Source organism: Squalius cephalus (genome assembly GCF_949319135.1).
Source record: "Squalius cephalus genome assembly, chromosome: 16".
Classification (NCBI taxonomy): domain Eukaryota; kingdom Metazoa; phylum Chordata; class Actinopteri; order Cypriniformes; family Leuciscidae; genus Squalius; species Squalius cephalus.
In genome coordinates this window covers 4,142,617-4,161,037 of record NC_137137.1, presented here as the reverse complement: position 1 = coordinate 4,161,037, position 18,421 = coordinate 4,142,617, and the positions used below count along the sequence as shown (strand labels likewise).

Below are 18,421 nucleotides of genomic sequence, written 5' to 3'. Positions count from 1 at the left end.
AATGAACTGTTTATGTAAACCACTGAACCCTAAACCATTTTTTCCCATGTTTAGCTTGCTTGCATTTAGATTATTTGCTTCTAGTGTTTTATATCAAATGATTTTCAGATATGTTACAGACGGGCAGTGGTTTTGAAAACAGACCTCTTGCCCTCTTTTGCAAGCTGATGTCACAATGGATAAAGGTCTCAGTGTTGCTTGGCAATAGTTGTTGTCCTTCCAGATGGATGCACCCTTGTTCATGCTCTACAGTGACCACAAAAAATAAATAAAAATGGACACGTGAATCACGCTTAAAAATGTATGACTGTAATTTGCAGTGGGTAATGAAATATCAAAGCAAGTGGCATCTGCATAATAATTTGATTTCATGTTGACATTAATCACCTTTAACTATGGACATGATCCATACTTTCCATACGTCTTTATTCTGAACGTTATATCTCATTTGAAATCTAACAAACTTGTTTTGGGAAACTTAAAAAAATAAAATAAAATAAATGTATCTAATGAAATATTATTATTATTATTATTTTTATTTTTTATTTTTATTTTTTAATTCTTGCCAAAATATAGTGTTCAAATATTATTTCAGAACTGCTTTATGAGGGGGTAAATCAGTTATACATTATATACAACAATAAATCTAAAGTATGCAAGTATGTAATGTAATGTGTAAGCCACACTGTAACCAAGCAAGTCTATATATATAAATATATATATATATATTTTTTTTTTTTATAGCCTACTAATTGGCTTATGTAATCGAATATGAATAGCTATTTTTTAAAAGAAACGTTACGGAATAAATGCTATAAATGCTATATATTAGACCTTATATGTATGCTTCTAAGACATAACTGAATCATGTGTAGCCCTACAAATGCAATTACCGCATGTTTATATGTTATGTTGTCATTTCAAAGACTCGCTCAAGAATACTTAGCCTTACTTTTTTCTTTTTTTTCTTTTTTTTTTTTAACGGGAAATGCTCTGAATGGGCGACGCATGTCTCCTTTTGCCACCAGAAGAGGGCAATCCGATGCATAGCACTTGCAAAAGAAGATGACTGCACCATTGCTGAGTGCAATCACACTCACACACTCCTCTTAAAAACCTGCTTCTGTTTTTGACCGATGTTCGGAGAAAGCGTGGCGAACTGAATGTGGCTTACAGCACCATCTCTGAGCTCCCGTAATATCAGCAGATATCAGGAATACATCACTCATCTTTTTTTTCCTTTTTTTTTTTTTACAGGACATAAGAAAGATGTTTGCATTCCTCGCTAGGTTTTCTTCCTAGCTGCGCACCTACAGAACATCCGATGGTGCGCTTTTGCGCAAATCTCTCCAAACTTTCTAATCAAGTAGAGGATATTGTAATGTGAAGGATATAGCTGATACGCATACATACGCTCTGGAAATGTTCTTTTTGGACGTTGTCATATAAGTAAACCTCAATGTTTGTCCCTTACGCTGGGAAGAGCTCTTAGGATTTCTCCGTTGTTCACTTGGACATGTTGCGCAGCGGCGCAACTGCGGGATTGAAATAACGCTGCTGTTGCTGGAGTTTTTCGAACCTCGCCAACATCTCGGGCACCGCAGCTTTGGGCAGGTGCTTCTTTCTGAGTGTGTTTGAAGACGGTGCCATGCGGAGTCTGGGATCGCACATCGAAGGGCTGTAAAACCTGCAAAAAAAAACCGCGACATTTACGCAGAGATGGGTATGTTTCCGTTGATTTGCATGGCTCTAAATGAATACATACATATAGTAAGGTTGGTTTTCTGTGATCTGTTGTCTTTTTGGATACAGTTGGCAGTACTGTGACGATATGAGGTGTATATATAAAAAAACCCTGCGGTTCACACCATAAGATCGTTTCTTAAAATAGCTTTGCTGTGGGTTTTATAAGAGTGTGCATGTGTTTAAGGCAAATGAATGAAGCATATTTGAGTGTGTCCTTGATAGCACGCAACTTTCATCATGCAAACCTGAGAATACATCATATTGACCAGCATTTATTGCTGCATATTATATTTTGCGCGGGTGTTGTGCTTGTATATGATCAACAGGCTTTTCTCTATCAGATGTTTTGTTGCCCTGACTGGATTCTCTGAAGCTCATAGATATATTCTCATGGATAACTCGCATCTGTTGGAGAGAATCGGTGCTGCCTCATATGTGTCCTTGTGTATCAGATTGAGTAAATGCAGATCTCATTTTAGGAATATAGCACTTAATAATTCACTATATGGGATACAAATAACTACATTTATTTAGTAAAATCTGCAGTTATGCATAAAGAATGCTGCCAGTTCTTGCATCCTTGAGGAGAAACTCTAGACTTTGATTGATGCTTCAGAGCAAAAGATGTTGTCATAGTGGAAAGCTGTGATTTACTGTTTGATTTTATGCAGTCATTCATGTACCTTGGAGTGCATATGCCTTATTGTAGTCTCTTAACTGTTGCTTGTTTTGGTGGCCCCTTCTTTCTATTGAAATTTCAGGAAAGAATATCCTTCCATTAGATGCCTTTAAAATCATTCTGTAATTATTGAGAGCACAGATGGTTGTCCCCATCATAAACAATCATAATCAGATCATAAATAATACCCCGCCCCCTTCCTTTTCCAGTCATCGCCCTGCATGGAAGAGTCATTCATTCAAGTATGGCTTGATGAAATGAAACGATGCTAAAAGCAAAAAAGGAAGTGTGTAAGAGTGAATAGGCTGAACAAATGTGATGCTCGTATTCAGAATATGAGTATTGTCATCATAATGGCTTGATGTCGTAGTGTCTTTATGGCTGTGTACTCTGCAGATGATGTAGGTGGATGTTCACTTCTGTGCCTCACAGGTGTGCTGTTCGCTCAACTCGGTCAGCCCAGCCTTATTCTGCTGACATTTATTACACTCATTGCTAAGAGTAAAGCTTGATAAAAAAATAAATAAAAAAACATTTAGCAGAAATGTTTGGATGAGCGTCACAATGAAAAGACTAGTTCTTATTGTAACCTATACAGTGCATCATATTAACATGACACTGTTTTCTGTTAAGGGACGAATACATATTTCGTTTTGCGAGTGGCGCAGCATGTGTTCACCTCTTCCACTTTCTCCCTGAATGCAGGGCTCGGGACACCCCAAACATGGGTCTTAAAGCAATATACTCCCAGACTATTGCAATATGTCACCCTGAAAAAATACAAACGGTAAGAAGAGAGATATGTTGCGTAAAGAAAATCAAGCATATTTTAAGGCTATTAAAATTGATTGCATCATAACAATTTAGCACCCCAACCCAATTCTCATTATAATGCGTAAAAAAAAATTAAGTAAAAAATATTCTCATTGCTGTAATACAGTATTGAAAATCATCCTGAGGACACATTTTTTTTAACAATCAGCATAATTTTAGCTTAATCCAACTACTATAATTGTTGCAAATGTACATGTCTAAATACTTTTTGTTACAGTAATGCGATTTTTTTATTATGTAATACAGTAAGCTACTGACTGTGCTTAAGTCACCTTTATTTATATGGCGCTATATACAATACAAATTGTTTCAAAGCAGCTTTACAGTGATGACAGGAAAACGATTCAATGATGCAAACCGAGTTCATTTCGTCTGTACAGCAGATCTAATAGAAAGTCAGTTCAGTGTTGATTCAGTTCCATTTAAATGAGTTAATTTAATCCATAAAGCAGTTCTGCAGAATACAGTGATGTCATTGTCCAGCTCAGTTCAGTTCTCATAATATTGAGAAAAGTGTAAATGAAAAAAAGAATGCAATGAAAACAATATTTCATTATTTATTTTATATATATTGAATTATTTAATAAAGAATAATTATCATTTAATAAATAATTATTCAATAATTCAATAATTAATCAAATATTTTTGTATCCATAATTTAATCTTTAGATTTTTGATAGTGTGAGATTTAATGTTTGTAAATGTGTTTGTTTTGTTTTTAAAGCAGTATCGGCACTGTGACTGCAGTGTTGAAGGCAAACGAATGCCATAATATTTAGCAGAATTTAACTGTCATGTCAGTAACATGTTATGTTGCAGTATCTGTCACTCGGTTATGATACCATTGTCCCACGCTGGCACACTTAAACAAGCTGTAAAGAAATATTATAATAGCACAGCATGAAGAACAACTACTTACTGTCACATTCCTGTTAAGTACCTCAGTGCAATATTACAGCGCTACATAAAGGATAAGACCCAAAGCTAATTCCTCAATCCCCATCCTCTCGTTCTCTCTACCTGTCTCGCGTTACCGTCCACAGCACACTGAAAGACATCTGGACACATCAAGTGTCCCTTATTAAATGCCTAAGAGCTTTCCCAGGTAAAATAGAGTGGAGAGGGTGTCAGAATAGATAACTGGGGAGAGAAGGACAGAAACGTGTCAGCGAATGAGAAATGGATGCAGGAAGTAGCCGTATCTGTGTCTTGGTCTTGATTGGTCTTGGTCTTGATTGCCAAAAAATTTGAAGACAGTTTCTCGGTTATGACCTATGCTGTCAGGGGAAATTAAAATGTGGGTAATGGAAATATCATTAAGTTTGATAGGAGGAATAATAGTAAAAACAATCTTTAGATGTGAAATCTCTTTTGTGACTGTTGCACGTGGGCTCCTATTTGAATGTGATGGGATTACTTCAGAGCTGTTCAATTTTGTGTCAGATTATCTTTGTGTGAGATTAGCACTGCTGTTTTGGGATTGGCTGTTTTTTTTTTTTCCTGCTCGCACAGAAACAAATCACAGATGGGATTAGAGCTGAAAAGTTGGCCACCGTTACAGTGGTATTTTCTGCAGGGCTCTGTTGATGCTGTATGTACTTTAAGTTATGGTTGTAGCAGTGAAAGTAATTGCATGAGAGAGTACATAATCTTGACATAACAGATCAAACCCATCTACAAAGAGGACAATTGTGTTGCTCAGATATTGCTCTTTCATAGCTTAGGATAATGCGATACGAAAAAATAAGATCACTGTTGTATCTCACTTATTTCTCTTAGGCAGCAATGACATGAATTGGAAAGCAAATGAAGATTTTTGATGAAGTCTTATGATGTTTTTCCTGAGATGAAGACCTATCATCTGTTTCCTGTAGAGTTTCAAACGCGATCTCAATGAAAGTCTACCATCAGAACCAAACTGTCTGAGCTGTGACACATTTTATAGCAAGGTTTTTTTTTTTTTTTTTTTCAGTGGTTTCTCTTAAATTTGTTTAGACACAAATGAGTTATCAAATGGATGTGGATAGTAGCTCAGATCATTTGACCTTGGGAGATTTGACATTTGATTGCAGACGTATCTTATTTACATATACATTGAATTAGAAAAGAAATGTGAGATTACTGAGGTCTTATTCCTTGCCGCGTAGGAAAAACAATTGAGATATTAAAGGGATCTCATTTAGATTTTTCTTTCCCATGGGTATCTAGCATCCAGCCTGTGAGATTGCTTTCAGCACAGAAAAGGCTTTGCAGAAACTGCGGTTTTGAGACCTGGATATGTGGACGCGTTTTAATGTTGGTGGCGTGATGAATGAGTTTTAAGATCAAGGGCTGGTTTACACGCACTGTTTGACTGCATTTTGGCTGCCGTTCCTTTATCGTGATGAATTGGATGCAGGAAGGTGGGGGAGGCCAAGATGCACTTATGCTATCATGCATATATGCAGCGAAAGACAAATTAAGTGGAGGTTTTCAGGTTTGGTCTTTTTGTACGTAAAGCATGACTCATGAGGGTGACTCCAGCCGTTACGCTGTGAGAGTTAATTAAAACTTTGAGAATTTGCATGCAAACCCTATTGGCTTGTACAGTTGCTCCTTGTGTCCTTGCGTACCTTTGCATAACTTCATTTGATCTTGCCCAAGGTGTTCTGTGTAACTGGTAATATTGCAGAGACTAAATTGATTTACCTGTCCCTCTTTTTCTAATTAGGCTGTTCTTGCCCTCCCAAGTGACATGTGGAATTTAAAGGGCTAGAATGCTTTGCAAAAAGTGTGTTCCGGGTTGTCTATTGGATTTTTCACATGTTAAAACCCACCTACGAACATCGTACATCCTAGCAACCACATAGCAACATGGCAAAAACACTCTATGAACCGTGGTAGATTTTTCCCTAAAGCTAACTACGTCTTTATACTATATTTATACTCTAGCGCGTCTACAGTCGACGTCGGCCGAGTCTAACCCTACCCTAGCGCGTCTACACATCGACGTCGGCTGGGTGCTAATCCTTTACTCTAGCTAGCTTGCTGCGCAGCAAAAATCGACGGACAGACTTCAGCAAATGTCCTTCAAATGCTTTAATCACTAGTTGGTTAATGTCATAATGTCTTTTCCAGAGAATCCAGCCCCAGTTTTAACTGAGTTTGTGAGTCATGCTCGCACTTCTGCCATTGAATTTCCTGCAGTAGGGCTGTGCAGAAGGGCTGGACTGATACTGTACCTTTTGAAAGCAGATTCAAAGTGTTAGTTGAAGAAATATGAAGAATTGCTGAAACTAGTGAATAATCAAAATCAATAATCAAGTTAAATAATAACTAAATTTGAAACGGTCTCTGTAGTGACCATTGAAAATGCAGCACCTGGCCCACAAGGAAGGGGATGGAAGTCTTTCTGTGTGGATTGTCATTCAGTTGACTTGTTGGGCTGATACGTTTGATTGTCAGTCTGTGATGGCACTCTCCTCGGTCTGGCTTTTGATCCATCCTGCCACAAAATCGCATAATGCAAGGCAAAACTGTCCTTAGGAAAAGTCTCAAGTGAAAATTGTCACCTTTGCACTGTCTCAGTCTCCCCATGCTGATCCCTCTTAGAAGTGTCAACTTCCTCTTTAGGAGGGCTGCTGCAGGCCCCACTTCCTCTTTTATTTTTCTGCAGTCATCTCACTTGTCAAGGCAGCTGTCTGAAATTGTGAACACTCAGAACCGCAACACTCAAATTAAACAGCTTAATAACTAAAAGTCTCATCTGGTTATCAACACAGCAGTTCTTCATTTTATTAAAAAGCTTAGTCCTTCATTGTGGGGAAAAAGCAAGCATTCTTCGTTGCAAAACGCAGGAAAAAGCAAGAAAACTTGAATTAGAATACAGTGTATAATGTAAACAAAAATAATTCTTTGTCTTTTTCATTTTACAAGAAACCAAAATAAAATGACTGTAAGATGTCTGTTATGTGCCTATTCAAATCACAATTTATATTTAACTTGGTCACACAATCTCATTCTCATACAATGCACAATGCATAAAAATGATCTTAGTTAAACATAAACCAAAATCTTAGAATCTCTGCAATGGATCAGTTTTTTCACACTGTCTCCCACAAGGGATAACGGGATACAAATTCTAGACGCCTTCAGATAGAAAGTATAATACTTAAACACGTGCAGTTAATATCGTACTGTACGTAACTTACATAAGTTATTCATCACTTTAAGAGTGATGAACACCTATTGCTCAGTTTTATGTATCTCATATACTGTACATAAATAAATCAAAGTCTGACTCATAAAAGTTTCTTCATGACTCAAAATTTCCTAATTATCACAGAGTGCTTCACAGATGCATTTTCCTATTATTATGATTTATAATTTAAATAATTTCTGCATTTTTTTTTTCATTGATTTCAAAATGTAAGAATTCATAAATCTCAGGATAACAATATTGATCTATTGATCTTGTTTCAACTCTTTCTCATTTCTCTCTAAATCTTTCTTTATATTCAATCAGAATTAAAGTTTTATTCAAACAAAAAGCAAGTTTCTTTACTACAGCATCTCGGGGTATTTTCCCTCCCAAATCTGGTTTCCAGCATGACAAGTTGCTATTTGCTGGACATTGACAGTTATGGAAGTTTTATTGACAGCTTTCTGGGCGCGCTCTCAAACACAACAAATACAATACTCAACAAATACCAATTTGGTTGAATTTAGCCATAATCATTGCCCTTAATAGCTCGTCTTGTCGAGCTCGTCTTGTCTTCAACGAGCCCAAAAGGGCCCACGTCACTCCTCTCTTCATCACTTTGCACTGGCTACCTCTCGTTGCTCGCATCAAGTTCAAGGCATTGATGCTTGCTTACAGATCTATCACAGGCTCAGCTCCCTCCTACTTTCACTCGCTCCTTCAAGTCTACATCCCTATCAGAAACCTACGATCGGTCAACGAGCGACGTCTCGTGGTTCCATCACAGAGAGCCACAAAATCACTTTCCAGAACATTCTCATTCACAGTTCCATGCTGGTGGAATGCTCTCCCCGCCCCCATCCGGAATGCAGAATCCCTGGCAACATTCAAAAGACAACTGAAAACCCTACTCTTCCGTGAGCACTTAACCTCATAAAAAAAATAAAAAAAAAACCTTTTCCTTTATATCCTACCTTTCCTTTTCCTTTATGTCCTCACTTATGCTACTCTGAACAATGACTGAACTTCGTATTTTGAGCACTTCTTGCATTGTTTTTTGCCTCTTCACGATGACTCACTTAATTTAGTCCTAATTTGTAAGTCACTTTGGACAAAAGCGTCTGCTAAATGACTAAATGTAAATGTAAATGTTAATAGCCAAGGTATAAACATATTTTTTTAAATCCTTAAATCTTTTAAATGTGATCACCAGTTTTCTTCAAAATTTTACTTAACAGAATAGCCAATTTTCAGTTAAACCTTTTAATTAATTTAGAAGCATTTTAAAAGAAAAATGTGAAGTCTGTCATCCTACCTTAATACTTGAAGTCCTTTTAGCCCGTCTGGAATGGTCTCTCTGTAGAACAGGGTTCTGCAGTCTGACAGAATGAAGACAACGTGGTTCCTCGTCCCCGTCCAGCCGACAGAGGGAGATTCCGAGGACTCCTGGAATTGGCTCGCCAAATTGTGGTAGATTTTTCCCCTATGTACCTGACTTAGGTTGAACTTGGTGACCTTGACACCTGAAAATATTATACTCAGTTGAGTTACCTCTGAATGCGCGAGTTGACGCCTAAGACCGCAATCTAACCCCGCATAAGAGTCTCACAAAGAGTCGAATGACGTCTTGCCCTCTATCGAACACTATCACTTGGGAATAAGGTCTCTAGTGTTCTTAACACGATCCACACTATCACTTGGTAGTAAGGTCTCTAGTGTTTCACTATATTTAGCTTGCGTCCTATTTAGCTGACTTCAGCAAATGTCCTTTAAATCGTTTAATCATGGCCGGGGGATCTCAGAGCAGTTCTCCAGAGAATATCCCAAGAAGAAGCAAGGCCAGAGGATCTCAGACAAATTTCATTGAGAATCCCACCAGCAATCACAAATACAACAGGTTTATTGAATAGGAGAATGGCAAAAATTACATGAAACATTACTTAATTTCCCCACGAATTGATTGTTTTTTCATAGACAAGCCCTCTTGTTACTAGGTAACCACAAGGTTTCAAGTTTAGACATCTGTCTAGTTTCATTTCCCATATTTGTTAATTTTATACTCACACAACCGAAGTCCACACGAGTAAATTCACTGGGAAATAGGCCTTAAGTTATGTAACCATAAACCTCGGCTACTTTGCACTGTAACACATTTACTTCAGATTAGTCACAAGAAGATTAGGGACTGTGTTTTTCTCTGATTATTTCAAATGAATTCAATGGCAATTTGCAATGCCACACAGAACTGATTGTTCTGTAGATAACAGGTTGTTCAGTCGGCCTACGCTCAGTCTTCAAGACTATTAGATTAGCCTATTTCATTCAATTGACCTACACAAAATGTTTCGATTAGATCTGGATCTGGAGGCTGGTAAACAGTGGTCAGGCTGGATGATTCAAATGCATTGCTGCTCACCATTGTACATTTATACAATTACTTTTATATTTACTCAATAGTTGTAATATGATTAAAGATTCAGATGGTACAGCTTTGTGCTGGCCGCTCAAGATAAACCAATAATTTCCTGTTTTTGCTCCAAGAACAGCAGAGAAGATGCTGTTATCACCTTTGGCACACCCTTAGCTTGAAAAAAGCTTCATTTCTGCCTAAATTGAGAATCTGATAAAGCATAAAGAGACACTGAGCCAGTCAAGGAGGGAATGGAAATTTTCACTTTCCTTTATTGATCGACAAAGATGTTTTCATTTATTTTAAATATTTTACATCCTGTATTTTTTTTTCTTAAAATAGCAATTTTGTCTCTCTTATTATTTGCAGTATGAAACCCATATTTCTTCTTGGGAATACAAAAGGAGAATTACTTTGCTGGTCACTGTTTTCCATGCAATTAAATTGAATAGGGACTGGAGCTTTCAAGCTTCAAAAAGAACCAAAAGCACTATAAACGTATCACAAAAGTAGTATGACTTATGAACTATATTCATATGATAGCTTTGTGTGATGAAAGGATCTAGATTTACATCATTATTCACTAATTATCTTTTTCTCCAGTGAGCTGTTAACCTCTGCGACCGGCTCATTGAGTCAGTTATTTGAGTTTGAGAACCACATCGGTCCAATTTGTGAACAAATCGTTTGAATCACAAACTATTCAGACCATTCATTTTGGAACTGGATTAACCGATTCATTTGACTCAAAATAATGATTCACTCATCACTCAATCTCTACTTCTCTAAATAAATTTAATATGAAATGGTTTTGGAAGTACTGTAATGTAATGGCAACTGAGTACTTTAAGATTTTGGTACAGCATGATAAAGCACAATTGATCAGTATTTTCTAGCAATGGATTTTTGATTGTATCATTGTTTCAATTAGAGAACAAGACAATCACAAGGACATGCAGGCATCACTCACTCTCTCTCTCTCTCTCTCTCTCTCTCTCTCTCTCTCTCTCTCTCTCTCTCTCTCTCTCTCTCTCTCTAGTACTATTGGGATACTCGAGTCTTTATTTTTAGCTATAGCAGTAGTCTTCTTATCAGAAAATGTTCAATGTCTTTTGTATGTATAGTATGTGTTGATTTCATACTGTGGACAATGAACATAGAGAACAGTATTCTTTTAACTCAACAGTCCGGTTTCTCTACCACAGAGAGTGTTTATTGAAGCCAATATGTAATTATGGTTTTTGAAGAAAGCTTAAGGGGAATGTTTTACTAAAGTTACTCTTGCCTATTAAGCTTTTTCAGTTGCTTCAAGGTAAAGGTGTATATTTGCTTTCATTTTTAATTAAAGTACATGAACTAAGCATGGAAAATCAATTGACACTGGCATCTTTTAAGAATGCCAGAAGAACAATTTGCATAATAATCACATTTAATGTAAAATGAAAAGAAGTTAAATAAAAAATTTGACTTGAAGCAAGGCAAGTAAGTTCATACTTTCCTCCTCCGTACAAAATTTGATTCAGTAGACATTGGCTATGTAATTTGATAAACTACTTTTTGCAAACTGTGTAGCGGGACTAATTAAGTATTTACTAATCCTTGTAAGCAAGTTATCAGTTTTTGACTAAACACAAAATGGCAGACTAGGATCAGAATTGACTGAATCATGGCTTATCCTTTCTTTCTCTCTGTGTTTAATGCAGGATCCCTGGTGAGATCCCGCTGGCTGATGATCCCCCTGCTCGTGCAGGCCTGGCTATTGGCTTCCCAAGGCAGAGTCCGAGAGAAACCATGTCCCCGAAGCTGCCGCTGCGATGGCAAAATAGTGTATTGCGAGTCAAATGCCTTCCGTGATGTGCCAAAGAATGTTTCTGTGGGATGCCAGGGCCTCTCTCTGCGGTACAACAGCTTGGTGAACCTCAGGGCTGGTCAGTTTGCCAGCCTCAGCCAGTTGGTCTGGCTGTACCTAGACCACAACTACATCAATGCAGTAGACAAACAAGCCTTTCAGGGTGTTCGAAGACTAAAGGAGTTGATTCTCAGCTCCAACAAGATCACACATTTGGAAAACAACACGTTCCATTCGATCCCCAATTTACGCAATCTGGACCTCTCTTACAATAAACTTCAAGTCCTGCAGCCGAATCAGTTCCAAGGCTTGCGCAAACTTTTGAGTCTCCACGTCAGATCGAATTCCCTAAAGACGGTTCCCATGCGAGTGTTTCAGGATTGTCGAAACCTAGAGTTCCTTGATTTGGGTTACAATCGATTGCGAAGTCTCACCCGTAATGCATTTGCGGGACTTCTCAAGCTGACTGAGTTACACTTGGAGCACAACCAATTCTCAAAGATCAATTTTTCTCATTTCCCAAGGCTGAACAACCTCCGTGCTTTGTATCTGCAGTGGAATCGGATAAAGTCAATAACCCAGGGAATTACATGGACATGGACCTCTTTGCAAAAGCTGGACCTCTCTGGGAATGACCTGCAAGTGTTGGATTCAAGCATCTTCCAGTGTCTCCCTAACTTGCAGACTCTTAATCTGGACTCCAATAAGCTAAGCAACGTGTCTCAAGAGGCCATATCAGCTTGGATCTCTCTTACTACCATCAGTCTTGCAGGAAACATTTGGGAATGCAGCCCCAGCTTATGCCCCCTTGTGGCCTGGCTAAGAAACTTCAAGGGGAACAAGGAGACCACAATGATTTGTGCTGGACCAAAGGAGGTTCAGGGTGAGAAAGTCATCGAGGCTGTTGATACACATGGTATCTGTAAGACAACCCCCACGACTTACCTACCGATCTCCTCCACTGTAAGCTCCCCATCCAAACCTGGACGTTTCCCCCTGCCCACCATGTTCAGGGTGAATGAGAAAATAACTCGCAAAAACCCTGTTGCACCTTCCCCGACAGCTGCTTCCCCACCCATCCCTGAGCAGGACTTTGAGCATGTTTCCTTCCACAAGATAATAGCCGGCAGTGTTGCCCTCTTCTTATCCGTGGCCATGATCTTGCTAGTGATCTACGTCTCCTGGAAGCGTTATCCCAGCAGCATGAAGCAACTGCAGCAGCATTCCATGGTGAGAAAACGCCGGAAAAAGGCACGGGAGACAGAGCGCACCCTCAGCTCCCCACTTCAGGAATATTATGTGGACTACAAACCCACAAACTCTGAGACCATGGACGTACTGGTCAATGGGACAGGACCCTGTACCTACACCATCTCCGGCTCCCGAGAATGTGAGGTATGATCCGTCGCCCTCCTAAAACCCATTACCACTGCGGGGAACAAGAGGTAAATGTCCAGTCGATGTGAGGCAAAAAAATGTGTTGTCTCCTCCCTTTTCCGCTGCTAGCTGTTCCCCTCTAATGGGTAGGAAACATGGGTCATTGCATGGCAACTTGAGTCCTATGTTCTCAGGCTGTAATCAAAGATTTATTTACCTCTTTTACCTCAGGTATACTAAGATAAAACATCCTCAAGCCAAAAACACCTTGTTATATATCAAACAGCAGCACTGGTTTGGGAAATTTTTACTCTCTACTGGCTTAAAGCAAAACATTGAGTGCTGCTTTTAAAATACACCACTGATTGGTTACAAAAATTCATGTAGTTTCAAAGTTTCAAGTCTCTGTGCATTGCTCCTTTCCTATCCTCTGTGTGTTTTTACATTATTATCAACATACAACACCCCAGGCAAATGGCTGCTGAGTCAAATGAATTGTGGTGGCTTTTGTAGAAAAGAGACCGAAAAAAGATATTGATGAAATCTGAGAGCTAATATATTCGTCTGGTTCCTAGATACATTTTTGCCTCATTTTGGATTCAGTGGTTTTGGTAGCAGTGACCAGATTATTGAAGGGTTGGAGAGATTTTCCTTAATCATGCACTTTGTCAGACAAATCAGCAGTTCAGGACATAATTAAATGTACACATCGCTAATCCTTACGTAATCCGCCACATGGCTACTCGTGGCTGCTAGACATTTGTCTTGCAATTGCATCCCATAATTTATGCAGCCTCATACATTCTCCCCAAGAAATATGATAAGGCACAGGTCCAGACATGGGGAAAATAAACGTAAAGCCTTTTGCCATGAAATAGCTAATCAGGGGAGTCAAGGTATAGAAACAATACATATTACATTTCTATTCTAGCCATAGAACAGCAAAAGCAAAGGCAATCTTCATGGTAGGTCTTATTATGCATGGCTTTCAGCAAAGGTCATCTTAAGTATCATCTCCATCACATTTCCAGAAATGTTAGAACAAGGTTGAGATCCATTGGGTGCCTAACTTGTGGGACAGACATCATTTTGTCTTGGATTGTTGATTCAGCAGATTGTAGGTAAATTCGTATGGCAGTTAAATTCCCATTGTAAGTAATGAACAAGCCCAAGGGATGTATTTCAACAGCTCTAAAATGTGATAAAGCTGATTTCCTTTTAGTTTTGCAAAGGAAGCAGTAACAAGGAGTTTGTCCTGTGAAACAAGGTCAGATGAAATAATTGTTGATGTGAATTAATGAATTCACAAATGGATGGAATTTACAAGTGTTTGACTAAGAGGCTAAGCGATTTGTTTGGAATTGCTATGGTGATTGTCTTTGCTTTTGCACCAATAACATTTCATATTTAATTTTAGTGGTTTTATCTGAAATGTAAATGAGGTGCTGTGCTTTTCCACTTGTGTATTGTTGCTGTGTTGATTCATTTGCTTTATGGTCTTTTTGTTGTTAGTATCCATCATGTCCTTTGCCCCCTTTTTTGCTCCTGTTGATGTGTTTTTCAGCCTTTTGACAATTGTGATTGAATTTTTTTGTCCGTAAATGAAAACTGCAGAACTAAACCCTGCATTTTAACAAGTTACCCATACCACTACAGTATGTGTAACAGTGATATTGGGTGATTTGTGTGAATGACCTTTTGTGAAGCATGTGTTTTCCCTATTGCTAAGAACCCAAAAGGGAAAGCATATAATTTAATGTACAGTGTTATGTATTCTACTTAACGCTAGGATACAGATAATTATGGTTTTCAGAGATGTACAGCACTGGAAGAACATACCAGATTCATAGATGCAAGTAGAGTTGTAGACACAGCAGAAAACATGTGAAATGCACTATTCATTTATTTTTATCTTTTGCAATATAGGCTTTTATGAAGCTCCAAAGTGAATCACCATTGTTTGAAATAAGATGTCCTATACACAGTGACAGACACACAAACATTTCCTTTTGAGTAAATCTGACTGAATCCTGATGATTTTAGCTACAGTTTGAGATTCATTAATATTGGGATGTAAATTCCTTAATCTGGAATATTTGGTTACATCCTTGTGCAATGGGAATATATAATCAATATCAATATTTGTAGCGTGTCTAACTCTATGGGCCATATTTTTCGATCTAAGCGCATGGTCTAAAGCGCACGGCGCAAGTGCACTTAGGCCGTGTCCGAATCCACTTTTGCTAGTTTAACGATGGGAAAAATGGTCAGCGCCCGGCGCATGGTCTAAAAGGGTTGCCTCTATTCTCTTAAAGAGTAATGGGTGTGTTTTGGGCTTTACGTGCAATAAACCAATAAAAGTCTCATCTCCCATTCCCGCCAGTTGGGCTCACGCCATGGCGGATTCACTATTTACATGACGAAATTTGATAGTGGAAAGACTGAACGCTTCTCCAGAAAGGAAGCAGTTCTGCTCGTGCGCGAGGTTAAAGCGCGCGAGCAGACCATCTACGAGACAAGCCGGATTCCACAATATCTTTATGTACACAACAATAATCTTTTACAATTTAATCCTTTCATTTTTAATATTTGCCGTGTTTGTGTGATGCTGTGCGTCCCTGTGTGTGTAATAAGCAGAGTGTACGTGCGTTGTGGACCCGCCTATAGGCACACATTACTAACGCGCTCTTTAAATAGCAAAAAAAAATATTGCGCCATTGACTTTAGACCAGGTTTCAGTTGGTCAATGAAGCTGTCTATTTCAGTTGCTTCAAAATAGCAACAATGCACTTGAACACATCTCGTTTTCAGACCAGCAGCCCATGGGCGAACAGATGGGCGCAAATGCATTTGCTATTTAAGCAACGTGGTGCAGAACGTGAAAATGATAACTGTGTCAGGCTGAAACTAGTAAAAAAACACTTGCATTGCGCCTGGCACTGCATTGCACCGGATGTATGATAGGGCCCTATATCTTTCTCTTTAATCGTGCAGTTGCTCTCCTTCTTGAGTTAGATGAGTCCCTGGCAGCTTTTTGTTGACAAGGCAGAACCACAGGAAGTCCAGGCAGTTGGCCATTACTGAAGCCCCTTGTTGTGAGCAGTCAGGCTGCCCATATTTACAGCAAGAAGGACGGTGATTCTATCTCGGAAAATTGGAAGTGTCAAAGAGCGATATCAGAGACATAAAGCTATGGATGTCAGAAAGCAATTTTTATCGAACGGTGATAACCTGTGACCTACTGTGACCATGGTCAGAGGCATCGCTCACACACACAGATACACAGAAGAGAAGAGGTATAGAAAAAGACTGAATGTGAACTTTGTGCTGACATTACTGTGTGATTGACGACTGGACTCTCTTCTACACTCACAGCGATAGATCTGTTTGAATGGGTAGAGAATAACAGATGAAGGACGCAGGGTCTTGTTCCATTTGGAATTGAATGCTTTGCACAATCAATATTTGGAAATATGATTTTTCATGTCTTTTATAAATTGATGGTGTATATTTCAGTTGTAGTTTAGCACAAATGAGGAGCTTGAAAGCCCCATGTCACTATATGCAGAAAAAGTCATCTACATTCTGCCTGACATCTCCTTCTATGTTCCATGGAAGACAGAAAAAAAAGTCTAACAGAACTGACATGAGAGCGAGTAAATGATTTTTTTAACTCATTCACCATCATTTTTTTGGTGCGGTTTCTTTGCAGAATTGCTGTGAATCCCTTTGACACTTCTGGTAATGATGTAAGTTTCAAATGTAACTAACTAGGAGCAGCTCAATTCAAGTCCACTTTGATTTTTTTTTTGGCCAGATCAAAAATGTGAGGATGAAAAAAAAAAAAAAAATAGTTTGAACTTACAACTTCCTATCTGTCATTGCAGATGTATTAATGAGCAATTCGTTATTTGTAACGGCACTGTGAAATCCCTGCCTAATAATTGTGACCACGTTTTGGCGTTTCTCCAGAAGCAGAGATACTGTAAAAAGCCAGTGGGCTTTGGCAGCATTGTTTCAGCGTATTAAAATGAACAACAGCTTCCCTGAAACTACAAATGTCCTCTTTAGCAGAACAGGGCCCTCCCAGAGCTCTCTGTTGGGTCAGCTCCTTTTGCTCCAAATGGCGAAGCCTTCGTCCTTGAGTTCTGGACGGCTTCCCGGTGTTTTCTGGCCCAAGCAGCAGTGCTTCACCTTTAACACAGCAACTGTCCCGGGCAACCCGACCTTACTCGATGGGCTGAGTTGGTTAGTTTATACAAACACGGCGCTGGGAATTAAAGATTCGTGGGCGTGTTTGTATCGGTGTGGTTGTGCATATCCTTTTCAAGGACTTTTGCTATGAATATTCAGTCTGAATGTGGCTCTAGAGTGATTCAGGCAACATATTATCTCTGTTCCAAGACCTACTTATTGAGCTTTCTACTTTTCGGGCATCATAGGCATGTTCCTGATGAGAAGGATATCTATATTATAGTCTATTGTAGTCTTTTTTTTTTTCTTTTCTTTTTTAATCTTATTATCATCAATGCTTTTTTTTTGCTTAATGTTTTCGTGAAAACAGTAGTACTTTTGTTTTCAGAACTTGTTGAGAATGAATTTTAAGCATTGGTAATAATAGGAACCATTATTAATAATTGAGTAATGCTCTTTTAACACCAAAAGATAATCGGGCTAATTTTGGGCCGATTTCCCCTCTTCCGACAATCCTAGCTATGTCCCGATTATCTTGATGGTTCTACAGATAATCTTATCAGATTTTCCCTTGGTGTGAGGTGTGTTAAGAGTGTCCAAACCTGCTCGGAAGAACGTCGGAGCCACCCCGATCGCAGCATGTTTAATATTTACGATCAGAAATCCTGATGTGTGGGGGGAACCCCGAGGACAAACGCTTGCACGTTCTGGAGATTATCACGTGAAACGAAACAATATCCAATCAGAAAGCGAGATGATGGAAGACGGAAGTATAACAAACGCAGTTCACAAAGTGAAATTGATGTGGACAGCAGAGATAGAGGGATGAAAAAAAAAAAAAAACTTTTCTTTTTTTTCCATGAATTTTCTGTGAAAATCATTCCAAATACTATCATCCGGCATGCTTATTCGGAAGTCTCGCGAGATTTTGCGAGATTTCCTGTGTTCACAGTCGAGACTCTGGTTGAAAATCTGTTTGTATGTGGTGTGCTGTCTTTGTCACATCATGGCACACCACTTGCTATAGAAGCAAAATGGTTAAATCTAGGATTTTTTGTCCTCATTTTTGTGGTCCATCACATTTTGAAAATCTTATAAGATGAAAAAAATATTTTGGTGTGCCATCTAAAAACCAATTAGTATGTTTGATTA

General features: G+C 38.7%; 1 protein-coding gene across 2 annotated transcripts in view; it reads left to right on the top strand.

Moving 5' to 3' along the window:
* The first annotated feature begins 1,055 nt into the window (after nucleotides 1–1,055).
* LOC307173619 (leucine-rich repeat transmembrane neuronal protein 4) overlaps nucleotides 1,056–18,421 on the top strand; it is a 119,588-nt gene continuing 102,222 nt past the window's right edge. Inside the window, exons 1-2 of one of the 2 annotated variants that reach the window (XM_079896849.1) lie at nucleotides 1,056–1,723; nucleotides 11,553–13,143. In XM_079896849.1, coding sequence (XP_079752975.1) covers nucleotides 1,720–1,723; nucleotides 11,553–13,099 — 1,551 coding nt within the window. In that variant the 5' untranslated portion in view covers nucleotides 1,056–1,719 and the 3' untranslated portion in view covers nucleotides 13,100–13,143. The remainder of the gene's footprint in view (nucleotides 1,724–11,552; nucleotides 13,144–18,421) is intronic. The other variant, XM_079896848.1, reaches the window with a different exon arrangement.